The sequence below is a fragment of the Ambystoma mexicanum genome, chromosome 2p (genome assembly GCF_040938575.1).
Source record: "Ambystoma mexicanum isolate Mex_15411 chromosome 2p, UKY_AmexF1_1, whole genome shotgun sequence".
In the NCBI taxonomy this organism is placed as follows: domain Eukaryota; kingdom Metazoa; phylum Chordata; class Amphibia; order Caudata; family Ambystomatidae; genus Ambystoma; species Ambystoma mexicanum.
In genome coordinates, this window is record NC_090923.1 from 656605794 (window position 1) to 656633693 (window position 27900).

A 27900-nucleotide genomic window follows, 5' to 3' on the forward strand; every position below is an offset into this window, starting at 1 on the left:
AGGGGAGAAACCAGATATTATAAATTAATTCAGTGTTACATGCACTACAATTTTGAAAAACATATGCATGTTTTAATCATGCTCTAGAGAGTTCATTTCTTATTGGGTCTTCTCGACGTGAGTGAAAAACCATCACTAACATGTCTTCGTAGGGTCTGTCAAATTTATAAAGCCAGAAATATCAGATGTTCCCACTAGTTTAACATTTCGGTAGAGATATTATTGAAAACTGCCTTCATCAGGACTGGATTAGAGACCCATTTATTATAGCTCGATGCAGAGGGTCACCACTGGGGTGTAAAAAAAAAAATTTTAAAAAAAGAAAATCAAAAATCACAGGAACAGGTTCTGAAGGCTGCATTGGCTGATTGGTTGTTGGATGGGTGTGAATGAGTTGTCATTTTTTCCTTTTCGTTTCCTTTCCTTCTTTTGTTTGGTCACAGTTGTGAATCCACCTGTATTTAATTGTTGCTCCCCAGATAAATTGACAATTGTTTTGGGTCTTATGATATTGTATCAATTTAAATACATATTTTTGATACCTTTATACAATAATATCCTCTGGAATCTCTGTTCAATAAACTTTTGCATTGGCTGCAGAGCCTGTGCTGCAGATTCCGGGAACCAAAGAATGTTAGCTGAATGAGGCCTTCTGGTTCGAGTCCGTTCATATTCGGAACAACATATGACACCTCCCCATACAGTGTATCTGGGAATCCCTCGAGTAGGAGTATATAATGGATGGGTCTTTGTTATCAAATGTTAGGAGGGGGATAGTGGCCTCTAAATGGGATCCATTTGCTGCCTATAGCGCTTCCGACAAAGATGCCTCTTGTGACTGCTCATTAATGTATCGAATTCAGACACTCTCAAGGTGCTTTCACATTGGATTAATTGAATTAAGAATGACTGGGAAACACTTCAGATGCATTTCAATGGCTGCAGGGCCTGCTTTCATCGGTCTATGATTTTGGCAGTGCTTCTGTTTGGAGACATCCAGTCTGTCACTGCATTTGCCACACGGACGGTGAGAATACAAAATGCTATAAACAAGAAGATCATGAAAGACTAACCCAAGAACACTTTGAAAAACAGCAGTTACTGGACCAAGCACAAGTCGGCTTCAGACCCACAAGAGGAACAGAATCGGCACTCCTATCCATTTGGGACAACCTAAAAACAAATGTCGACTTAAACACAACCGCAGCCCTGATTCTGCTCGACCTCTCAGCAGCATTTAACACAGTAAGCCATGACGCTCTCATCAAGAGATTAGAAGATATAGGTATAACAGATTTAGCACTATTCTGGATCAAAGCATTCTAAGCAAACAGAACAGAAACTGTATGGATAAAGCCCTTCAAATCTACTCCACAAGTTAACGACTGGTGTACCATAAGGTACCTCACTATGACCATTGTACTTCAACATCTACCAGACTCCACTAATCAAGATCTTTAAAATATACAATCTTATGTGCTACAATTAACTACGCAGACGACACTCAAATCATCTACAAAAATCGAAGATGCACAAGCAGAACACTCAACTCTAGGAGAATGTCTAAAACAAATCTATGACTGGATAAGCACCAACAACCTAAAAATCAACCCAGGAAAGACAGAAATCATGATTATATCCAAAAACCAAGTGACACCACCTCCATACCGTGGCCGATAGAAGTGGGAACCGCACCCACACCATCAAAGGTACTCAGAAACCTAATGGACAAAGCACTAACCTTAGAACCACAAGTAAACGCAATAATTGAGAAATGCTTCTTCCTCCTTCACTCAACAAAAATAATCCTACCATTTCTGTCCTTCATCCACAAAACACTAAAATCGTCACCATCACATCAAGAATCGACTACGCCAACAGCCTCTACCTCAGGGTTGCCGGAAAACCTCCTAAAGAAATTACAATGCATCCAAAACGCAGCAGCCAGACTCCTTGTCAAACTATTTAGAAGAGATCACATCAGCACTAAAAATGCTACATTGGCTTCCAATCAAACAACGTATCGCGTTCAAAACAATGTGCATAACACACAGGGCAATCAGCAAACAGGGAGCAGAATTCCTGCAAAAGAAAATAACCATCTACAAGCCAACAAGACTCCTCAGATCAAGCAATGAAATCCGCCTGGAACCAAAGCCATACACCAGGAAAAAAACTAGGGGCCTCCTCTTTCTCCCACCTGGTGGCAAAAACCTGGAACAACCTCCCGAAAGGAAAGGAATAAGAAACACCAAAGACCACCTCAAATTCAGAAAACTACTAAAAACCTGGCTCTTTAACACCTAATAACAGACGGAAATGACTGAAATAATAAAACAGGAAATGCAAAAGGAACAGGCTGACAGAACCCATGACGGTACAGATAAGACACCTAGAACCGACAGAGGGAAACACCCACAAGAACAGGAGAGACAATGCTAGGTGGAAACGACCACGAGCGACAACCCAATCAGGACAGAACAATAGCTAACAAGGCTGACACAAACGGGCACTACTACCAACCCTACCTGCTCAGACAGAGCGATGAGTACGAGCGTAGGTCGCACGTAGATAGATCTGAGGGAATCGGTTTGTATCACCCACAGACTGGGATGCAGAGGCTGGCCTCAGTAAGAACAGAGTTACAAATGTAGAGATTAACTAATGCAACATAATGACAGAGATGAGAGACAGCTTTATCATGCTATCACTGTAAGGAATACCTGTTGTCTAAATCTCGAAAGACACAATAGGAGTGTGCGTTTTCTCTAGACAACAATGCTAAAAACCAAAAACCTCACCCCTCTTCACACACCGCTGAAACCCTAATTAAACACAACCATATCTCTTAAACCACAGCAACCCGCACGCACTTCACCACACCGCAACAACAAATGCACCACAGACCCTCACACAACAGCACACGACGGACTCCGACCGGATACCACACCAAAAAGCTTAACGAATGGCGTTAAATGAACAGAAGCTGCCAACGGCACATCACAGCTCCCTTGCGCTCTCTCCAAACTTTGTCCTACTAACGAGCCCTAATCTACCCCCCTTTCTTTCAGATCCGCCAGAGGCCCACTCCGGTGGCAATAGTGCGCAGTACAAATATCCTTTAACATTAACATAGCTGACAAAAGAAGTGAGCGTAACCGAAAAGTCACAGATTTTGATCTCATCATCAGATCCAAAGTCAGCCTTCTTCCTTTCGACAACCAGTGAGCCGGTGAGCTAGATAAAAGGAACATCCTTTATTCAAATCATTACACAATTGAAATAGAGCAGCAGCAATCGAATACAAAAAATATTAGAATTCATGGAGGACCTGCAGGGGTGCAATAGATTCACCTCTCCTGAATTAGACAACAGAGTCACCAGCCTGTGGAGTACAGCTGACGTGCAACTGCATAGGATTGTGCAAGCACTGTAAAACATTACGATGATGTGACATTTCTTTTGAAGGTAAATAGTAAATCCCTTCCAGCCTAGAACCAGTAATGCGTAGGTGGATAAATTGCCCCAGAAACAATTAAGCAGATAACTAGATTTTCACACGGGGGCGTGGCTTGGGCAGCTATGGAGTAGGACGTGCTTCCTGAGCAGCTCCGGAGGATCCGACATATGATCCGTGAAAACTACCTTTAAAAACGTGCCACTGGTTCCAGGATTGACCACACATGCATGGGAACGTGTGTTCTGCTCACTGTATAAAGACCGAGAGAATCATAAGTGGGATTCTGGAGGAATTGCTCAGCGAACGACGGCGGCTGCTCGGGCCATTGTCACACAAGATGGCCGACGACAAAGGAAACGAAACTAGAGCACCTGAAGAGGCGGAATAGAGGCGGCAGCCGCGGGGAAAGAATGATGATGGCGAAGTGGAGACGGAGCGAAACCCCTGTGGCGGTGAGCCTTGTGTCGCGATGGCTTGTGTGCTGACCTGGAAGGCAGGAGCCCGGGGGCAGCGGGGGTGCGAACAGATAGGCCGCACTACGATAGGCACGGGAAGCGCTCGCTCGGCATTGATGAGCAGTAAGCTGCGGCGAGAGGCAGCGGATGGTGCGACTGCTTGAAGATCACTATAACAGCCGAGAAGGGTGGAAAAGACAGTCGGGGCGGCACGCGGATGCTGAATTGCGACAGAGAGGCCCAATGAAGGCCGCAAAATGTCAGCGCGAGGGGCCGTGGGCAAGAATAAGAATAAACAACCCACAATGGATATTTTTGCCAAAACACAACATTCTCCTGCGGCCATCGCACCCAAAGGCCCGATGGTACCAGAGGAGGGCACCACAGCGTCTGATAATCATCAGATTTTAGAGACCATCACGGAGCTGAAAGACTCTTGGGGGGTTGCGATGCTGGACCTGCGCACTTCCCTGGAGGCTAAAATTGAAGCGGTGGGCATTGAAGTCTCTCTGCTGAGGTAAGATGTCAGGGGGCTGGCGGAACGAACAAGCAGCCTGGAAGGTGCGGTGAAAACGGACACCAGCATTAACAATGCAAAGGAGATCCATGTCCTTAAACAACAGGTGGCTAACTTGGAGTCTCGAGCAGAAAAAGCAGAAGGGAGAGCGAGGAGAAACAACATTCGTGTGGTGGGCTTGCCGGAGGGTGAAGAGGGCCAGGACCCGACAGACTACGTCGAGAACCTACTCCTACAAAGAATTGGGGCTGGCAAACTCTCGCAGGGATTTGCAGTGGAGAGTGCACACAGAGCCCTTATGAGGAAGCCGAGACTAGGGGGCCCTCCAAGGACGATAATCGCCAAAATATTGAACTACAAAGACCACAAGAAAATACTGGAGTACTTCCGAAAAGGTGAAACAATCGAAAGGGCCTCGAGCACCATCACGGGGTATCCGGATTATACTATGTTGGTCCAGAGGCAACGGTACAGCTATGTGACCATCAAAAGGAGGCTTCAGGCGGCTGGGATAACATATATGCTTCTGTACCCTGCGAAATTGAAGGTGGTGCACAAGAGCAAAATGTATTTTTTTGACACTCCGGAAGAAGCAACGACGTGGCTGGATCTGCAGGGCTGCCCGGAACAAGACACGGAAGGGACCCAAGATGGACGCGATAAGTGACTGGGATACGGTATGCATACTGTTAAGGTGGCGAGTGAGCATCCCAGGGGTGCCTAGACGAAGGCTAAGAACAATGGGTGCGGCTGTAGGAGGCTGATATTTTGATAAAATACCGCTGCTTGTAATGGACTTGAAGGACTGGAATATAATGGCGTGTACATATATTCAAATTGTATAGCAATTGTACATCAATCCGATGTGCCATAGGAGCGGCAGGGCGAAAGCACCCTACCCCCTCCCCCCCGAATTATAGTTGTGGTAGTAGTAAGTTGGCCACTAGGGCAGCCTCACCCTGCGGCGCTTCGAGTACAGGTGAGAGCCAGAAAGAGCTAGATGCGGGGGAGCCTGAGATCCAGGGATGGAGCTGGGCAACAGTTGGGGGGTGTGATGTTGGGGAAGGGACGGAAGGCGGGAGGGAGGGGGAGCGGGAAGTTTGGTGCGTTTTTGGTTAAAGGGAATTTAGAATGGGATGCGAGCCTATACAGATTGGATTGGAATTCAAAGTCAAACTGCACCTGTGGGACAGGCCTGGGGGACCTTAAGATACTTACATGGAATGTGCGAGGGCTCAATAGCTACTTAAAAAGGAACAAAGTTATGTTGTACCTGCGCAGGCAGAAAATAGATATTGCATTGCTACAGGAAACCCACCTTACACGAGAGAGGATGGACACGATCGCAGGGAAGTGGAAAGGGGTGCTGGTGGGCTCATCGTACTCTGCCTATGCAAGAGGAGTGCTTCTATGGGTGGCACCACATGTCCCTTTTCAGTGATTGCAAGTGGTGGTTGAGACAGACGGGGGGATGGTTATGCTGAGGGGACTGGTGGAGAACAGGGAGATGAGCATTGTTAACACGTATGCCCCGAACCAGAACACATCGGCGTACATTAGGACATTGAGTGCGCACCTGAGCGCATGCGTAGGAAGCGCGGTGATCTGGGGAGGGGACTTCAACTGTGTATTGAACCCGAGGGTGGACAGATCGGATGGGAAGATGGACAGACTGGCCCCTGCAGCTAGGGCGTTACAGACATTGCTGGATGACTTTGGGTTGGAAGATGCATGGAGAGTGTGGCACCCCAAGGAAAGGCAATATTCACATTATTCTGCCCCACAGCAGTTATCAACGAGGCTGGATTATGTCTTCGCATCACCTGTAATGATAGCAGAGATTGTACATATAGAGTATAAGGCCATGGTCCTCTCGGACCACTCGGCCCCGATTCTCGCATGGCAATACTGCCCCCTGAGGGCGAGTAACCCGACATGGCGCCAACGAGCAGAGGCGTTGCGGGACCCCTTTTTTAGAGAGGACTTGAGGGAGATCGCAAATTATTTTGAAACGAATACTGGGAGCGTGGACTCTGCGGGAACACTATGGGAGGCCTTCAAAGTTGTCATGAGGGGTGTGGCCATAGCAAAATCCAAGGGCCTACAAGGTGGGGTTTTGGCTGAACTGCAGGAGACGGAAGAAAAATTAGAAGAGGCCTTAAAGGGCAGAGAGGATACAGCGGAGAAGCTTAGGCGACAGCAAAAATGTGCGGAATATTGGGAGAGATTGTGTAACCTTAATTATAAAAAATACATAGAGAGACAGCATACGGGAGGTGATAAACCGGGGAGACTTTTGGCGTGGTTATTAAAGAGTGAGACCCCCAAAGTCACAATCAGAACTATAGAGAGAGAGAAGACGGTAGCGTAGTGGACACCCAGGAGGGAGTTAATCAAGCGTTTGTGGATTATTATAAAGTATTATACGGATATGATGGGGAAAGTAGCCGCTCTATGATGGAAGAAATGCTCGAGGATATGGGGTTGCCCAAGATAAGCGAGGAGAGAGAGGAACTAGACACCCCGATCACCTTGGAAGAATTGGGGGAGGTGGTGAGGCACTGCTGTCATGATGCCTACCCCCAAGGAGCCAGACCGGGCCCAGCAACCCGAGGTAGACATCATGTTCCAGAGGGAAGTCCCAGCGGCCCCAGGTAGGGGCCCTCTGGACTCAGTCCAGGCGCCATAGCCGCCAGGCTCATAAAGGATGACTTTGTGTTAAGAAGTGCTTGGTGTGAACTTACCTGATGCAGACCGTGCTGCAACATCCAGGCCACCTAGAGGCCTGAATGGGACTATTTTACCTATGGGACTACTTTACCACACGGGTGTGGCCGGAGGAAGAATACATACCTTAGAGGAAGAATACATACCTGGAACTACTTTGAAGGCTATTTAAGCCACTGCCAAGCAGCAACTCACGCTTCGCGTTGTTCTGCACCTAGCAGCTGGACGCTCACCGTGTCTGCTCCTGCATCCGGACTCCAGCCACGCCCGACAGCATCCTGGAACACCTGTAAAGGGAGAAGAGAGGAGAACAGGAGAAAGAAGAGACATTACCTGCTTAATCCGCATTCCAGAGTCATATCGCCGACGATCCTAAAGGGAAGACATTCATTTTTAAAAGCACATCGCATAGCTCGCTGCAGCGCAGCATTCCACTCACCTTTACTAGGCGCCTTCTTGCCCATCAGCGACCATCTGGATCTTCCGCCGCATTTCAGCGCCTAAAGGAGAAAAAGACCAGAACAAAGGTGAGCTAGGGAAGAGAATAAGAAAGGCTTAATTTCCACCATAAGACTTACCTGTTGGGTCAATCCCTCTTCACTTCGGGTCGGCGCGTTTCTTCGGCATTTCCGAACCCCGGCCCCTAAGGGGAAAAAGACACAAGCATTAGTGCATTAATGCCAGAACACTATAGGAACCACTCTTCAAAAACTCACCAGAATTTTCCTTCGACGGTTCCATTCCCTAACTCGGAATCTTCATTCAGCACCTGAAATAGAGAAAACAGACAATGGTTATTTAAAGCTTGAACTTGCAACAGAATTCTTACGATACCTTACCGGAAAAGTCAAGCAAACCTGAACTCTCACCAATCCGAGATCCAGTGAAGTAACTGGATAACAACGCGCCCCTGCATCAGAAGCAAGATGGAGGGCTCGTCCTTTCAGAACCTAAGGTGAGACTTCACGGGGAATCGCAGAAGGGTTTCGTGGAGGTTGAGAAGGGGAGTGGGAGGCCTACGCATTATCCCGCAGATTGTTAATACTCCCTTTTCACACACAGAAGGATATTTCTACGAGCTAGACAAGCCAGATTTGGGGGTCCGGTCCATTCCATCTTCTGAGTCCTGCGCATCACCCTAGAAGAGGCCACAGCAATCCAAACCAGGCCAGCGCCTCCCTGGGAGTCAGGTGAGCGTTACAGCTGTCTACTAGTAAAACCCCAGGGACAGATGGGCTCCCAAGTGAATTTTACAAAGTATACATAGAAGAGGTCCTCCCCCCACTGCTAGAGATGATAAACTAAGCGTTCGAGAAGGGACGCTTACCGGAGTCACAGAGAGGCTGTCATAATACCTCTCCCCAAATCTAATAAACCTGGACACAGCTGTGGTTCCTTTAGATCCTTGTCAATGCTGAATCAAGATGGCAAGATGTTAACTGCTATCTTAGCAAATAGACTGAAGAGGGTTATTAGAAAATTAATACATCCAGATCAAACGGGCTACGTCCCCCATAGAAACATTACCAATAATCATAGGCGACTCCAGAGAATCATTGAGTTTGGCAGAGAAAGTGATGAGGAAATGGCAATCGTGTCCTTGGATGCGATCAAGGCCTTCGACTCCGTTAAATGGCCATGGCTGCTGGCGGCCCTGAAGCACTACGGGTTAGGGCCTGGATATGTAAGGTGGGTGAAAATTGTATATAGCGAACCGCTGGCTAGAGTTAAGGCAGGATCTGTGATATCGGAGAGGTGGCAGCTCAGCAGGGGTACTAGGCAGGGATGCCCGTGGTCCCCAATGCTCTACATACTGGCCCTGTAACCTCTAGCAATACATCTGAGGCAGCAATATGACACCATAGGCATCGAGGTGAAAGGGGAGCGGCATTTGATCTCCCTATTTGCAGATGACATGCTGCTGTACGTGCGATTCCCAGAAGAAAACCTCCAGTACATTCCGGAAGTGCTCGGGAGATTCGCTGTGCTGTCCGGCATAGCGGTGAACCCCCAGAAGTCTAGCTTGTTCCCATTAGGGTGGTACATGGGGATTCCAGCGGAGCGGTTACCTGTATTGCAGGTACCGTGGGCGGTTAGCACATTTCGGTACCTGGGGGTAGACATATCACACCGTGGAGGAAGAGCATAGGTGCAATACAGAAGTAGCCATCAAGAAAATCGAGAAGTGCATGCAGTTTTGGGCAAAGCTGCCTTTGGCGATGATGGGGCGGGGAGCAATGCTAAAGATGGTGTTCCTGCCGAGGCTCCTACACTACGGGAACATAACATACCTGATTCCTAAGAAGTTCTTCACCAAATTGAATAGCATGTGTAGGGACTTTTTGTGGCATGGCACGCGAAACAGAGTGGCGTTATGGAAGCTTCAGAACTTCCATGACAGAGGAATAAACTTGCCAACTATGAGGCGTACTATGTGGCAAGCCAGTTGCAGTATGTTACCAAATGGCTCTCTGATGAAGGGACCTTTGAACTTAGGCTGTTTGGGCATGATTGTGCACCTTTTTATTTGAAAGAGATGTGGGTACCCAGGGCGGAAATGGTGGGGCGCCCTAAAATGATGCTACTGGGGTGGAAGGTGTGGCGCAGGGCATGTCAAATGATGGAGGACCCGTCCCCAGGCTCACCGCAGATACCATTGGTTGTATTGACGGGGGCAGACGCTCAGCTACGAATGATACTCAGGAACCACTGGGAACCGGCTGGGGTGGCAACAATGGGTAATATTTGGCAGGCGGGCTCAAGTATTACTTTTGAGGGGCTGCGGGAAGAAACTGAGTTGCACGAGGGCCAGTACATTACGTATCACACAGTGGTACAGTGGATTAAGAGAACATGGCCTGAGACTGTTGGAGGAAGAATTAGACGCCACCATAGACGTGATATATGACATAGCTGAGGGGGGTCACGAGATTTCCAGATTGTACGAAATGTTAATGTCTAAAGTGAGGAAGGAGGTCACGCAGTTGAGACTCGACTGGGAAATGGCGGTCGGGGCCCCAATGGGAGACGGGATGTGGGAACGGGCGCAGGGAATCATAAGGTGGGGTCTAGAAACACGAGGCTGAAACAGATTCAGCTGTACATAACACACAGGGCCTATTTGACGCCTGGGTGGATATCGAGGTTTGAAAATGCAGGGCGGCAAGCATGCCCCAAGTGTGATGAGAAGAACGCGGGCATGGTGCATATGTTCTGGGCATGCCCGATCATAGAGCGATTCTGGAGGGGAGTGAAAGAGAAACTGTAAGAAAAAGGGTCAAGATAGTAGTGGATACAGTGTGGGCCTGTCTGCTGGGGGGGGTTCCCCAGACCACAGAAGCTCAGGCATGCAAGAAAGCTGCGGGATCTGGCTTATGTGCTCGCAAAAAGAAGGATTGTCATGGGATGGAAGTCATGCCATGTGCCAAAGATAGAGGTGTGGTGGAAAGACTTGCAAAAATGGGCGGAAGCCAAAACCATGGCATGGCAAGAAGCGAGTAGGACAGGAGGGGCGGGGGGGAGCAGGAGAATGAGTCCCTGATGGCCAGCAAATCACTGATAGCCGAACTGTTTGGGTCATTAGCTGACCCGGCAGAGCCTGTAGAGGAGGGGACCGAACCACAGGATGCGGCAACTGAAGGTTTAATGCAATAGACTCGTAAAGGGGGGAGGTTTAGAGCGAGTAGTGGTTAGAAGTTAAGAAAGTGTAATGAAACTGTTGGAACACGCACTGTTTGTTTGATTGTTTGTAAAATTAAATATTTTTTTTTTTTTTAAACTAGATTCTCACACATGCTTGAGTTGGGATTAGCCTTTCACTTCTAAACGGGCACTTATTCGCTAGCACCATCTGTTGAACAAAAGGTTGCAGACATCCTTGGCTGGGTGACAGATGTTTTCCAATGTTGACTCTTCCTGGTGCATCGAAAATATTTGTGATTTTCTATGCACAGAGGTATTCTGTGACAGCACCTACCTTAACACCATCTACAGATCTTCAGAGCTCAACATCAGGACAGCTATGATTTAGAGAAAGCAGAATATATGCACCCTTGCATTTGCAGATGATGTGGTGCTGACACTGCTGATCCAGATATATATGTGACTTCATGGCCATGCCAAACATTTAAATGCTGCCCTGCCAAGCATAAGGTGCATGGTTAATCTCCCTGGCAACGTCAACTCATTTGGTCAGCAAGAGGGAAATTATCTTTGAGCGATCATGTCAGACAAGTTAAAGTAGGCAACATGTTATTTTATTTATTTATTCATTCATTCATTCCTTTGTAAAGCACACATAGCCCAAAGGCAACTAGGCGCTTATATTCAAACTACAGAGGTTGGACAGGTCAACAGTGCCATAAGCAATGAGACATGGTTCAATGCTAGCTCTGTCACTGCATTTGACACACTACTTTCCGAGGGCTACAAACTCCTCTGCAAGCTCATGTCTAAACGGTCTGGAGGCAGAGCGGCCCTTGTCTATACTGAATGGGTCCCTGCTTCTATCATACCCACTCAATCCTACTCTTCAGAATGTTTTGTCTGAAAGCTTTGCGTCTCGCTACCATCTACAGGACTCCTGGGCCAATCTACCCCTTCCTTTCGGAGTGGGCGGACCTCACCTCCTCTCTTCTAGCCTCTACCTCTACGCCTTAAATATTCATATGGATTTTCCTGATGGGGTCAACTTACTCTTCTGCAACTTCTGTGACTTCTGTGACTTTTTCCCCCCTCGCCATCCTTCCATCTGGCCCAACCCACTCAGCCAAGCCCACCTTGGACGCACTCATCTCAGCTGACATCCCCTTGTTTAACCCACACACTTCTCCCCTCTCCTGGTCTGTCCACGCACTCCTCTCCTTCCATCTGGAACTGCTGGGCTTCCAGGCTAAGCCTCTGCCCGCCTCCTTCTCAGTCATTCGACCGATGAAGTGAGTGTCAGTAGCTCCTTATTCATAATACAGCAACAATTGTGCCCTTAGAACTATGAAAGGTTTTTTTAAAAAAAGAATTGACCTGGATTTCGTTTGCAACATTTTATAATTACTGTATGGCTACAGGTAGATTTGTTCTTCACTTCACACACAATGGAATTTTACCTAGTTTATAAAATGAAAAATGTAGCTTTTATGCTTTTGTATTAACACGTTTTGATTTCTTTTCTTCGAAATAAAGATTGGCCTCAACAGGCTGATCATGCCAAGATCAGAGAACTGGACTTTCACAAATGGGTTTCTTTTCAGACAGTTGGGGTTAGCTTTACTCTTCTAAACAGGCACTTTTTATCTCAACCTGGTAAAATGCAATCTGCCGAACAAAGGACATCTCTGGCTGTGTCTCAGAATTTCTACAGGGTTTGACCTTTGTGACAGCGAAGATAGTTTTAAAATAAGACCACCAGATATACAAAACCACAACTATATGCAGATCTTCAGGTCAACTACGGAGCAGATGACATTTACAGAAAGCAGAATATTTGCTTGAGGATTAACAGTGGTTTTCCCCATGATCTAGGTTGGGTTCTGCAGTTACAGAAGCAGTCTAAATTAAGGAGAACAAAGATAATTAAGCCTCATCTTGGATGGGTTGTAAACAGGGGACTGAACCCATACTCCAAACTGTACAGAGTAAGGGCGGCAAGTGCAGTGCCCCCTTTCTTTTGCCCGAAATGTGTATTCTGATGCAAGTGATGCATCACATGTTTCATAATGCACCATTGTATCTGCCTATTACAGGGGTCTGCAACCTCAGCTCTCCATATGTTTTAACTAGGACACCCATGATCCCTCACCATTTACTATGCTGGCTAGGGCTGAAGGTAGTTGAAATCTTAACGTGGAGAGACAAAATTCAGAAGCCCTTAGCCTAGTGCGACGGCTGCAGAGCCATAAGTAAATATGTGGCTACCCAGTATATGTGCAGTGGGCTCTAAAGAATCATCTACACTGAACAGTTGTGGTGCAATTTGGACTCACATGCATGGTGCAATTTTGGCCCCATTGAAACATCAATGGCACTCAAAACCAGGATTGAATGGAAGATCCATGACTTCAAATCGAAGCACTCCCACTGCATATTTCCACTGACCCCACCCCCGTCTCCCATGCAGGCTGGGTGGGGTTAGAATTTGCCAACCTCATGCCAGCACTGGTTAGGGACAGTATAGGGTGTAGGGGTGGGCCAAATGATGTCATGGTGAGGGAGGCACGATGCACATCTGGTCTCCAGTCTCCAAACTTGACCCTCCCTCCGTTCTTGACTTGTTTCGTTGTTGAACTGCAGAGCAGGGCTATAGAGGAAAGCCTCCACCCACCATGGGCTAGCAGCACAGGTGGTGGTGGTTCAGGAGTAAAAACCCACGAAAATTAATAGGAGGCAGCCCAGGATTGTTCGTCCAAGTTCCCGTTTGCCAAGTAAGTGCTCCATCTTGTCCGATTCCACTCCAGCCCCACATTGACATGTGCAACAGGAGTACCTAGTCTGTGGTCAGAACGTGCATGAGAATGGTATGTGAAATAGTAATTGCATATGTGTGAGAGACGGTCGGGTAGCAGTGTTTCAATTGTTCTTCAGGTACACCTGCTTCACCCACATTTAAGGGTGTCCTTTTTAGGGCCTACTAAGCCACTGGTAGAAAGCGCCTCTCCCAAAAGGCACTTATGATCTGCAGGACACAGGCAGGATGAAAGTGGAAAGGGGCGCAAGTGAGTTCTCAAGCAAGCTGATAACCGTAGATCCCTGTTACATCCATTTGCTTTCGATTATAGTGATTCGACCCCCTCAGACTCCAGCATTTCAGAACAATCGCTCTACCACACAAGTGCAACAGTAACCGTACACGCTTCCCTTCCTGGAGCTCACAGCAGCACTGTACGCATTCAGTCGCATAACAAAGATTCTTGCTGTACACATGACAAGTCTTCTCCCATATACACACACTTTGTGCAACACAGGCTTTAAACTACCTCAATCATTTCCCTAAATATACAAGGGTGGCTGGGGGCAGATGGGAAATGTAACTCTTCCCCCACTTAAGAAGCTTTTTGGCGAAATACTACATTTTCAGTTTCATTTACTCTCTCTACACAAACACGTGAACCCCACCATCCGTATTTAATAATGAGCGGTTTTAAGTATTCATTACTTTTGGTTCACTCAAGCACACCCCGCGCTATCATTTCACCTGCTCACTTTCCGAGAAATAAACAAACTCAGTAGAGAACTAGATGGACTTTGCAATCACCTGCCATGTTGGCACCCCCAACCCCAGTGTATATTTATAGCTAATCAGCCTAATACTGTGAAGAGTTACGTGGCATCTATGGTACAGAGGTGGGCGATTCCTCTGCGTATAAGGAACTTAATCTATGGGTCTCATGTAAAGCATCTGAGCCATCCCTTTGTACTGAACCCTGGAGTGAAGGTGGTGGTAGTAGTAAGTCATATCAGCACTCACCGTTACTTGCCACATGCAAGTCAAACGAGGAAATCAAGTCTTTGGTGCTCCTGAGCAAAGGTATTGTGCTGTAGAGTGCTTGCAGAATCACAATGTATGTGTAGGACTCAAAGAGGAGGTCAAAATGTTCTTGCTCAGGGTAAGGCATCAGGTGGGCAAAAAGATAGCAGAAAAGGACATTGGTCTCCTCTCCGGGTCAGGCAGCGCCATTGTTTCAGCTCCTGGATAATCCTGTGGCATATATATTTCAGCCAGCATACTACAGAACGCAGATCATCTGGCTGCCAAAAAGTGCAAAATGCAGACGCTTCCTGAATCGTATGCAGGGGTATGTAATGAGCAGTTATCCAAACGCTTTGGTCCCTCCCCACTAACTTCTGGCTAGGGCAGATGGGAGTTCGGTGCAGGCCTCCAAGGCACTATGCAGATGAATTGGATTGATCTTTCCCCATACATGGACATTTGGTTCTGCAGCCAGGCCATGTATGTGACAAATTAAGCAGAGTGAGATCAGCTCTAACTTGCCCCGACTGTGGACTCTTGCAGGATGGCATTGGGCTCGCAAACATATGGGGTGTTGGGACACCATACACTGATTAAGGGGTCTCCCACTGGCTATGTACATATTAGCCAAGATATCTCCAACCCAGATAGTGGTTTGAGAGCATCTTTATCGCACTAACAAATACACAAGGTTTACAATATAGAACATACCAGATCAATTGCATGTAGCCTCTTGAACCTATTCCCAATCTTGTCTTTTATACCGATTACTTGCAGCTGCCGAGGTATTTGCTGTCCCCCAAGAAAGCAGAATCAAAATGGACAAGTCTTCAATGCAAGTTCCAAAAGGCCTAACAGTGCCACTCCAATCTCATTGAATGAGTAGGGTACACCGAGTGAACTCAGACACGCAGAACCCCAATCTAGGTTTTACCCAATTTCAAACCAACAGGGTGCTGTAAAAAGCACTAGTTGAACCCATTATTTCAAAAGGTTTCCTCTAGGAGAGAACCCTTGCTACACTCAGTCGTTTGCTTATTGCTGGGAAAGTGTTGCGCCTCTCCAGTTAAAAAATTCCACAGGGAGCACTGGTGCAAATAAGGCCCTTTAAGTACCCTTTAACTACCCAAAATAGAATTACTCTACGCACAATTGTATGGTTCATAATCGTGTCCCATGCCAAGGAAATTAAAAAACAGACTTTGGGCTACCCAGAGTAGGGAAGGACAGTCTGAAGTTTGCATTACCTTCACAGCTCCATCATCACTATAACCGAATTAATAAGAGCACGTTGGTTACCTCCTCTCCATCCAGTGCGTTTCTGCAGAGCGTACTCAACATTATTATTTTTTCTTTTTTAAAGACACAATTAGACACCCTTCCGCATCCCCAGAGTCATGGGAGACACAACCGACAAACTGAATAGAACTAGTGAAATCGATGAACCGAATGAAGTGGATGAAAGGAATGAAGTGGATGAAAGGAATGAAGTGGATGAAAGGAATGAAGTGGATGAAAGGAATGAAGTGGATGAAAGGAATGAAATAAATGCAGTAGGTGTAATGGATGCTGCGGATGAACCAAGGGAGTGGATAAACGGATGAAATGGATGGAACGTATAGGGTGTATGGAACGGACAGAGTGCAAGGAACGCGCAGAATGGACAGGGTGCGCCAAACACGCAGAATGGACAGGGGGCGCCAAACACGCAGAATGGACAGGGGGGGCGCCAAACGCGCAGAATGGACAGGGGGGGGCGCCAAACGGACACGGGGCGGATGGAACGGTAGAGCGGATGGAACAGGTAGAGCGGAAGACTGCATGAAATGGATAGAGTGCATGCACAAATAGATAGAGTGCATGGGATGGAGGGAGCACGTGGGACAGATGTTGCGCATGGGATAGATGGAGCACGTGGGATGAAGTGCATGGGACGGATGAAGCGCGTGGGACGGATGAAGCGCGTGGGACAAGTGTAGTAGTTGGAACGGATGAATCAGACGGATCGGGTGAAGTGAATAGATCAAATGGAGTGGGTGGTGCGGATGGAACGCATGGACCTGATGAAACGTATAGAGTGGATGGAACGGACGGAACGGATTGAAGGGACTAAACTGGCAGAAGTGGCGGAGAGGATGGAACGGACCGAATTGATGGAACGGACAATGGGGATGAAGTAGATGGGAGTGCACAGAATGCAGGGAGTACATGAAACGGATAAGTGCATCGAATGGATAGACTGCATGGAATGGACAGAGTGCATTGAATGGATGCAGTCCATGCACTCCATTCGTTGCTTCCACTCCATCCACTTGTGGAACGGATGGAGCTCAAATGTTCAGTAAGATATCAAGCACCTTGCTGAAAACCACCATACCTCATCACCACACTTACTCTCTCCTATACACCACCACTGAAATAGAACACAGTGATACTACGGCACATTCGGTATAGTTGTTCTAATACTAACTCGCGCCGCAAACTCCTCATCGCCCTAATTAAACACAGCTGGCTCACGACACCTGCTAGCCTATGCGTCTCCTCAGGCCTAACAGTCAGAAATCTGTCTGGGTAACAAACCACCAGAATGAACACATATTCCTGATCTCCCAACGACCACACCTACCGCTAAGAAGCAGCTATCATGCAAGCGCCACACCAGCTGCACACATATTCCCCTGCACCCACGCACCTTATCTATCTCTCTCTCTCTATAATACATAAGGCGCTATATAAATGCAAAGTAACATAACATAACTCCGAGACCACCATGCGTTTGACAAAATAAAATCATGTACCAATTTCTTTTGTAGCATTTCTGAGGAGATTGTGGCCTCAACTTTTAATGTTAAAAAAATAGAATAACTCTACAATGATTTGTAAATTGCCAATGCCTCAGCACTCTTGCCAGCTATCTTTTGGAGATTTCTTGCTACATCATTATTAAAGCAGATTAAAAAAAGAAATTACAATGTAAATAAGAAAAGTCTCATTAGTTGTGGTTGCTTCTGTACAACGCTAGGCCTAAGACTTGTAATTGGAGGTCAGCCACATAAGGCCCTCATAGAGTCCTTCCCCAGTGGAGGCACAGGACGGCTGCACATACCAATTACGGTCTCGGATGCGGGTCAAGCCCAGTTTCTCTTGAATCTCATGGGGCTTCATAGCATCAGGAAGATCCTGCTTGTTGGCAAAGATGAGGATGATGGCATCGCGCATCTCCCGGTCATTGATGATGCGGTGCAGTTCTTGTCTAGCTTCATCAATCCGGTCTGAATCAGCACAGTCCACTACAAAGATCAGGCCCTGGGTGCCAGTGTAGTAGTGCCGCCAAAGGGGCCTGATCTTATCCTGGCCCCCCACATCCCAGACGTTGAACCGGACATTCTTGTATGTTACAGTCTCCACGTTGAAGCCGACGGTGGGTATTGTGGTCACTGACTGGCCTAGCTTCAGCTTGTACAGGACTGTGGTTTTCCCTGCTGCATCCAGTCCAAGCATAAGTATGCGCATCTCCTTGCTGCCAAACACCTTGGACAGTATCTTCCCCATGGCAGCAGCAACAAAGTGGCATCCATAAAGTAAAGCTATGGAGAGAAGACACACAATGATTCAAGAGCAAAAAGCATCATCCAGCAGCCCCACCATTACTTTTAAAACATAGCACTATCATGCCCCGTCCGAAATATTGGACTATCACCAAAATAATACAGATGAAAATAGTCAGTGCTTCATTGGGGGCAGAGGGAGTAAGTGAGTAGCGTTGCACCGGTTTTAAAACCTGATTTACAGTGGATCAGCAAACAAAGACTGGACTAAAACTGACTGCTGCACAATGATATTCCCCTTCTGAACTCTGGCCAACACTTTGGCCTAGGCAAATGCAGGCACACCCACACAAATTTGGACAGGGTAAGGGGAAAGAACAGCAGGGGGACATTCAAGGTCTCCAAGAACAGGTTCACTAATTAAGCGAACAATCCATACACTTCCAATTATATAACAATAATTTCGACTAAATTATCATATATACAAATTAGGCATATCTCACTGTACTTGTGGTATGCAAATGCTCAGACCTTCAAATCAGTTTGTAAATGTAGTCTACACACATTCAAATACAATCAAAATTTGAAAAAGAATAGTTGACACAGTGGCTGAGGGACAGAGCAATGGTGAAGATGTGCAGTCATGTGCACAGACTTTATTCAACATTGTTCCTCGGCATAGTCCTTAAAAAATAATTTCTACCCCTCTAGTTAAGTACATTTGGTAACATCCCCCCACCCCCGCATCTTCTGAAAACTATTATTGAGATTGGAGTAGCTAAACCCCAAACGAGACAATGTCTGAAGAAGACTGGAGTAGAAAGTACTTTAGATCATGACCACTGTACAGAAATGCAAATAACTGCGTTTTAGTTTTAGCTTTCAGTGGTGAATTGGGCGCCACTGGTCACAAGCTAATGCACCGTCATTAGGGACTGCTAGCAAAGCCTGTACTAAGAATCAAATTGTAGACCACTAAATACAAGAACACACAGTGATATTGGTCCTTAAACGCTGAACTCTTCACTAAAAACCATGCTTTTGATGTATGGAGAAAAGAGCTTTCTGGGTGCCACTTGGTAAGCAATTCAGTGTAATGCATATACAACTTGCGAGCCAATTGCATAAAGATAAAGAAAGACCCTCTTAGACAGCAGTGAACATCGTAGTAAAAGCTGCAACTTTAAACATGCCAGACACTGCTAACGAGCACTGCTAAAGATTGCGGTAAATGAGGAATCGAGAGCTTTAAAAGCAATCAAAAACCTCTGAAGAGTGACAATTAATCAATGTATGTCAAGCCTTGTGATAACCAATGTGTAGGTTACCTCCGAATCGGAGGATTAATGCAAACAGAGTGCAATTGTTCCATGTTTGCCTTTCACACGTCAGTCAGCGTTCTATTAAGCCACGAGCCTCTTTTAAATAACCCTTTCATTCATTGTAAAAACCCTTTCATTCATTGTAAAAACACAATGTGCTGCTTTCCTCAAATTAATACCACTTCACAAAATTTACCTTATCCCTTTTTGAAACACAAATCTTGATATTCCATAACTTTTTACCCTGGGCACCCATATTTTAAACTCACAATTGGTGAATGTGTTATTAGTAATAGCGTTATGGGAAACTGTAAAACCAAATAAAGATTTGCAACATTACTAAATAAAATAATAGCATCAATAATTCACCTAAATTTAAAAATCCATCCCCTCGAAATTATACAGAATTACACACAGGGTTTAAAACTCCTTCATTACACGCTTTTGTTAAAAACTTCAATTTGCTTCAATCAGCAAATTGTGTGATCAAATTGTATTTACTGTATAGAGCTGATCCAAGTAAACATTTCTCTCTATTGTGAACCCTTAATATAACTCCAAATAAAAAATAAAAAAAAAAGTATACGAGCATTTTTGGCTTTGAAACTCAATGGCGAATGTGGACTTAAGATAATTCTAGCTGTATGGCATCTTGTGCCATTTCCCCTCACAGTTGTTTGCAAACCAAATCTTACTCATCACCTGCCCCCTTTATCAGGTGAACAGTTTATATGAAAAATTAAATAAAAATTCAAGGCCACCCAAAGTATGCCATTGGCCATACATTTGCTGCTCATATTTCACGCTATAAGGGAATTCCGATCAGACGTGAAAGCCACATTCACAAAAGTTATTGTTGGAAGATGTGTGTAAAACATTGCATGATCTAACCCATTCACACACTAGACCACTCCCAGTGAGGAAAGGAACCATTTGGAAGACTGTTAATCCCCTGTCGTCGTCGCCGCCGCCGCCACCACCACCACCACCACCACCACCACCTCCCCCCTGTGGCAAGTATAGTATTAGTGTTGCAGATAAATCTAAAATATTTGCTCCAGGTCCAGCTCGGGAAAAGCATACATGTGTAACTAACTGATCATCCGGTCACAAAGTTGAAGCAAACGTCCCATTATGCAATTAACCGTGGATATTCTTGTGCACCATTGTGGGACACTTGCTGCAGAGTGTAAAACAATGTTAAGATACTACAATTTACTCACACAAGTTTAGAAATGAAGGTCATTCTATGTAAGCTGTGGCCTGAGCACAGCATTTGAAAAAACATGTGCAATATTTCCAAGTCATCCTCGCATCAAAATATAGCGACAAAGCTAGAGATGGACATCTCACAAGAAAATATTCCGAAACAATGGAGAACTAAAAAAGGAAAAAAATTAACAAAAATAAAAAGTAAATCACATAGTAAAAAGTGATAGAGCAAAATAGATTTGGGCTGGCATTTTATGCTGCTGGGTGTGTTTATTTCCTTTATACAGATCAGGGGTCATGTTTATGAAACCTACAGATATTGAAAATGTGTACTTTGATGGAGTTTGATAGGCCAGTGCAATGCATAAACTGCTGTGTTTTACGGAATATTTAGGGGAATGGACACATTTAAAGAGAAAACAAGCTAATACAAAAAAAGAGAAACAGAAAAACATTCATGAATGCTGTCAAGAAAACCTGAATACCCTTCAGACACAATGCAGCTTAATGTCAGCCGTGACAATTTCTCTAGCCTCCTTTCTCAAACTATACAAATCCCTACATGAACATTTCAGAGATCAGACCACCTTATTAGCCATGAGTCATGACACATATCAAATTGATACATATTGAAATCGCATAAGCACGCTACAACAAAGACTGGGCAGTAAAACTACTTCAGAAAGCCTGTTGCAAAAACTGCTCCGTGACCATATGATTGAAATGGGAGCCAATACGACAATCCAACTAGATATGGCAAAATACATTTTGAAATGGGGCAAAGAATCCTTAAAAAGACCTCTGCTAAACCCAACAGTTACGATCAGGCCCAATAGTATCCTGCCCCACCTAACCCCAGTATCATCACTGGTGAAGTGGAAGGCATCACCTCTCCCAGAACAACTGAATCTTCTACATCAAATAACCAAGAACAACCAGCTCCTGTAATAACCGTTTCTAATATCACGACCACAGAAAACTTGATTGGTAACATGAAATGAACAAGTAAAATCCAAATACCCGCAGAACAGATTTAAGCTTCTGCCACGGACATTGAGCCCCTGCCACCTATGCTTGTGGACCCAACTGAAGACGCACTGCTAGTGGCTGAAATCCCAAATGGTAATAACTATGAAATCTTCTACTCCAGAATGAAAAACAAAAAAACAAATAGGATGCAACAATAAAACGTGCACAACAAAGAAAACAAAAAACATTCCAGATGAGAAAATACCAAAAACATCAAGGAGTCGTGACTTTGTTAGAAACCTATAGAACTTCCTACCATCTGCAGAGAAGATAACATCAAACATCAATGATGACACAGGGTGCCCCACAAAGACCAATACCAACATGGTTTCTCTAAAGGAAACAATATAGGTTGATGAAAGAAACATGGAAGGACCCAGTGCTGCACAATCTCAGAGTTTTGACTTAGATTTACAAGAAATATCAGTATACGTAGGAAGGTTTGGTAGAAGGAGAATACATTTGAACTATGGCAATGCCTGCAGCATCGAAGTATACTGGTGAAGTCCGAAGGACAAATATATCTGACTGAGCTGGTGCCCCAAAACCTACTTTAAATCATGATCCACTACAGGAATACCAATTCGAAACTCGAGAAAGTAGACGCATGCGGGCAATCGCCACAAACGATTACTCTGCAGCACTAGGAGTGGCAAATGCAGACCTTCGGCAATTCCCAAATCCCAAATCAATTTAAGGGTATGACTTGATTGTAACAAACTGGCAGTAAAACCAACAATAAATTGATCAAGCCAACTGAAAATCCTATACCGAAACAATTATCAGATACAAATGCGAGAGGTATGAGGAGCCAGTTTGAATTAAAAAACGTGGAAATTAAGCAAGAGGACAAAAACAGAAACCAACGCAAGAATGCTGAACAACCAAGGACAACAACAGCAGTGAAGAGCAATACTAGCCCCGGGATCTTTATAGAACGAATACTTTACATGGATAATGGTCCAATACTAAATTGGACAGACGGCTTCTGCTTATTCCAACATATACTGGTGTTACCCAATTTGGAATCTAGCGACATCACAGCAATAGAATTTCCTATACCAAATCAATACGACTATATGCGCATAAAATCCAAAATCATTTGCAACAAGCTTCTAGATGTGGCTGAGGCACTCTGGTCTCTAGGGTTCGATATAAAAGAACAGATATGAAAAAACGAAGACTTCTGGATAAAAAGCCTGAACCCATTTGTCCCACAACAGCACGCGTCCAGACAAAAGAGTATAGAAACTAAAATCAGCAACTTGCTGGCCCTAAAAGCACAGTGGCAAGAATAACAAACAATGTCCTAAGTGAGTCCAGAGACATATCTCGAGACATCACAACCCCCATGAAGATCACAATCACCAGAACAAGAGCCAAAATCAGCCTCTGCCCAGTCCGTCTAAATGAGGATAATAATGACACCGACTGGAGATGGCCATCTAAGACCTTGAACTCAAATAAAGACCAATAATGTGCAAATAACAGAAAATCCTATGCTGATTGGCTGCTGGAATACAAGCGGGTTCTCCCACCTCTTATGACAAAAGTTGGAACTGCCAACAATACAACATCCTTTGTTTACAAGAAACGTGGATGCAGAAAGCTCTGACAGTAGATGGGTATACTTTGTAACAGAATACTGCAAAGAAAGGCTTATGGGGGAGATCGCCCGCAGGTTTAATCACTCAGATTAAAGCCGGTTCAGGCCAGAGAGTGGCTCATAAAAATAATTTAAATCACCACATGCAAATGGTAGTGCTACGCCTGGAGAAAATGGCAGGCACGGATCCTGCATGATTAATCAATATGAATCTCTACTGGAATCCAGCAGATTGATATTGATATTTTATTTGGATCGCGCTCGTACATAAGTGTTTCAAAGCGCGAGATTGGAAAGAAATGTTTCACAGAAGTAGTAATAACCGCAATCGATGATGTAGAATACAATACAATGACCCAATGTTAATCCTATGTGATGATTTGAATACAGACCTTATATTTCAAACCACTGACTCAGCAACATTGAACGAGAAAACTAACCGACCCAAAAAATTATCGAGAGCCGTTAAGTGGTTGAAAAGAACTTGGTAAGACAAACTTTCATCTTTTAAGAATGGTTAAACTACGGGAGACATCCCTGCTGTGCCCACATGGAGACTAGGAACCCAAAAAGCAACCCTGGATTACTTCCTGGTCTCTGCAAATGTATCATCTTGGGTCCAATCATTGATAATTAAACAAAACACATACTGACCATGATATACTGGAATTAACCTTACAGACAAAGGATGCACAAAGAAACAAAGGAAGGTAGTCACAGCATTGAAGTCTGCCTGCGGACTGAAAGCCCAAGATGTTCAAGACTAACAAGCTTTAGCAAGCAGGCAGAACACAAAACATCGACATAGATTATACACCCTTGTTCGGCGAATTCTTTGCGATAAGAGGTAGAGGACAAAAACCTCAATGTAAACCAAAACATGTATACAAACAAGAAGTCATCCGGAAAAAACGTGACTTGCGTCATGATATAAAAGACAACTGTGCATAACCCAAAATTCAAACAAAACTCTCCTAATAAAAAGCAAAAACAACAATATAAAAATTGGACAATGAGCCGCAAAGTGTCGATGTCACAGAGAGATGCGGAACATATGTTAAAACATTATGTCATCCAATGACTCAAGATCCTTGTGGCTTCTCCTGAATGTCGCAGGAGGTTTTCAGAGCGGGTTTCAAGATAAACACAGTTGCAGAAGAGGTCTGGATGTGCTCCTTCAGAACCCTCTTTAAAAAAGGATGTACAGAAGCAGCCACACATAGGCAGTCCGAGTCAGCAGAGTTGACAATTAGGCTTGACAGAGAAGAAGAAATCCTTGATTGCAAAGAAAATAAAATGTTTTAAAAAGAAATCAATAAATCAAGAGCACCTGGCACAGATGTGTAGTCTAAAATCAAAAGCTAAAAGACTGCAAAGAAGAATAGGCTGACGTTTGTCTGTTCTCATTTGGTGCAATTATAGCGAAGAAAAAAAAAATCTGACTCCTGGAAAACAGTGATCGTCATCCAAATTTACAAAAAAAAGGTAATAAAATGTATCCAAAGTACTACAGACCTACTGCCCTGCTTGATGTCCTAGGAAAACTATATGCATCCCTGATCCTAGTGAGACTAAAAGAATGGGTCAAAGAATCCGGACACTCCGATCCTCGACAAACAGGGTTTGTCAAATGAGTGGGATGTGGCCTCAATTTATATTAAACATCCTCAAACTAATATCTTTGAAGGAATGGTTCAAAAATATATATCAACTGAACTTGCCCAAGTCTTTGACAGTGTGCACAGGGACTTACTTTGGAAGAAAATAGTTAAGTGGAAATGCCCGGAATGTGTTCTAGAACCAAATCAAAGCTTTATACACCAACACTTCCATTCAAGTTTGCCTGAACAAGGAGGGTGTATTAAGCAAAAGAATACCAACCTTCCGTCGCTTAAAAAGGGTTGCCCATTGGCTGCTGAACTGTTCAAACTATTCATCAAGGACATTAAAGAAATGAAGATGCTCGATGGTTCTTTTCCACCAAAAATAAACACGAAACCAGTAGGCTGAATGCTGTCCGTGGACGATCTCATCATTCTAGACATGACAATCAGCCTGAAGAGAAAACGGAATTTATTACAGTCCTACTTTGTAAACAATAGACTAAAAATGAACGCTCAAAATCTGCCGTTTTAGTATTTCAAAAGGTATTCAGAAAAAAAGGCACCTTTTGCTGGCATCTTTCTAACAATCACATACCACGAGTAAATACAATGAGATACCCGGGGATCGACTCAAAGTGTATGCGATAACTCCCGAAAAGTTTAAAAACAAACTTCTTGCCAACCAAGGTGCGATCATACATCAAAAGGTACGGGAAATTCTCATTGATACCCTGAGACATCCCTTTGTTTCTCATGGAAAGAGTGGCCGATACATGAGGGCATGTTCTGGCAGAACATTCTACGAGTCCCCAACTGTGTACCGATTGTTATTATGAGATATAAACTGGGGCTAACCTCAATCTCCATTACAGTGGTATGGAAAGACTTATTTCATAAGCTCTTTATGCCTAAACCATTGAGCCAATTTCAAATCTTTGAATCTGATGAGAAAGGACTGGGCTCAGAAAGTCTGGCTATCGCAGTGTCATGCAATCTTGGATGAAGCGACCACACCATTGGAGCCCACATATAGAACCCTGATGCTGCAAAAAATAAACTTTGGTTTTGGCTATGGGACTGGTCACAAACACAACAAAATAAATCACAATACAAGCTCTATGAAAATGCTACCCAAGAATCCAGTGCAGTAAACGTGATTCCAAAGTATTTGACGAAATGTCCTAGTGCCAATCATCGAACTATACTGTTGCGCACAAAACTAAATCTGTTTCTAACCAATCAAATTCTCAGTGCAAGGAATCTAAGTGATGACGACTCTGCCAATTGCAGGTGGTGCAACAACAACAACAGAAACGCTAAAACACCTTGCTCTGAGCTGTCCAGGAATAACCTCCATGAGAACCATCTACGTTGACCCATTAGTAAGAGAAAAAGCAATGTGGAGTCTGAGTGGTGGGCCAACAGGCGTCGTGGTGACCCTTTAAAAATGTGCAACTACCATGTTCTTCGACAAACTGTTTTCACAGAGTGTGTAAAGAATAATAGCGTTTTAGTATACGAAAACTGATTAGGTCCAATTTTCTTTTATACTGCTTTATTTTCTTTTTGTTTTCTTTTTATTCTGTTACTGCATCATTTTTACTTATGAAAACTGAATGCTCGTTTAATAACTGGTAAAGTTTTATAATAAACCATAAACCAATTTTTAAAAAAAGAAAAGAAAGAAAATGTCTCTTTAAAAGTTGCAAAGGTGAGAGAGACCAGGACTGAATTCTGACATTCCAACTAATCTCCCCCAGCAAGGAGATCCCATGCTTTCTCACGGAGATGAATGGGTGGGGTTGAGCCATAATGACAAGGACAGTCTCTGGGACTAAGTCATGGGGAGGCTGAACCTGCTATCAATTCTCAAGTGGCATTTTTGAGGGCTGCATCCGTTTATGTTGGGCTTAAGAGAATGAACACACAATGGGAGTTCAGCTTGACCAGCGGATCTGTTTTGCCTAATCTGAAATTTCCATCTACTAGGCTGCTCCAGAGGAAAGGGACCTTTATATCTTTAAAAAACAAAATGTTTGTTACAATGGGGATTAATCATTTGGTATATTATATTTTATATGGTGCCTACAGCTGCTGAACCATCAGTCATCAAGTGGGGCAGTGTTCCAACACAGAATCTGCCAGCATAATGTTTAGGGTAAAGTCTAGGAAGTGGTCCCAAACTTAGAGACAGTTACAGAAGGCAAGAGGCAGATTTGGGTGCTGGAGGTGGATGGGGGCCCATTTACAGGTGTACTTTGTACGAACCTTACATGCATTCAATGAATTCCTGTGGACATCTGTCCGGACCCACTTTGTAGTAGTGTTCATCTGAAAATCTACAAGACCCAGGAATTGGGTTGGTAAAATAAGCTTTCAGCCCGAGATGCTTTATTTAGTGGCACACTGTCCAATCACATTGGGGAAATTATACATACACTTCACAAAAGGTGGGTGTAACAGCCAGACTGCATCAGAGGCCATGCGAACACCAAATACCCGGAAACAACGGAGGGGCCCGTGGGAAGCAATGAGGCGGACACTGGAGAAGCAAAACTCAAACCTGAACGTACGGGCCGAAAGGAGGAGGAGGAAGACACTGAAGGAAGCAGTCATTTGTGGTCAGGGGCAGACCTGGGTGCCATCCGCAAATTGTGTTGCCCGAATGCGGATAAACCCTAACGCACGGCCGGTAGCGGGGTTGAGAAGTGGCGTGGGTCCTACGGGCGAGGAATTCAGAAACCACGACACAGGCGACCAGACGGAGCAAGGGTCTGCCGGCGTGTGCTGCGTGTACCGCAGCACGAACAACCAACGGGGGGAGGTTGTTGGGCCAAGACGCCACAAACGGGGAACGGAGCAAAGAGAAGCAAAAGAACCGTATAACCTCACACTCGTAAAACAGAGAAAGGAGACCAAAAAGAAGGATATTAGAAGGACTTTATCCTTACCAAAGCT

At 44.8% G+C, this 27900-nt stretch overlaps 1 protein-coding gene across 1 annotated transcript in view; it reads right to left on the reverse strand.

Annotated features, from left to right (window-relative positions):
* Positions 1 to 17422: 17422 nt before the first annotated feature.
* Positions 17423 to 27900, reverse strand: part of LOC138566655 (ADP-ribosylation factor 6-like) — a 73772-nt gene continuing 63294 nt past the window's right edge. The window contains exon 2 of the mRNA XM_069644211.1: positions 17423 to 18208. Within this exon, the coding sequence (XP_069500312.1) occupies positions 17646 to 18173 (528 nt within the window). The 5' untranslated portion in view covers positions 18174 to 18208 and the 3' untranslated portion in view covers positions 17423 to 17645. The remainder of the gene's footprint in view (positions 18209 to 27900) is intronic.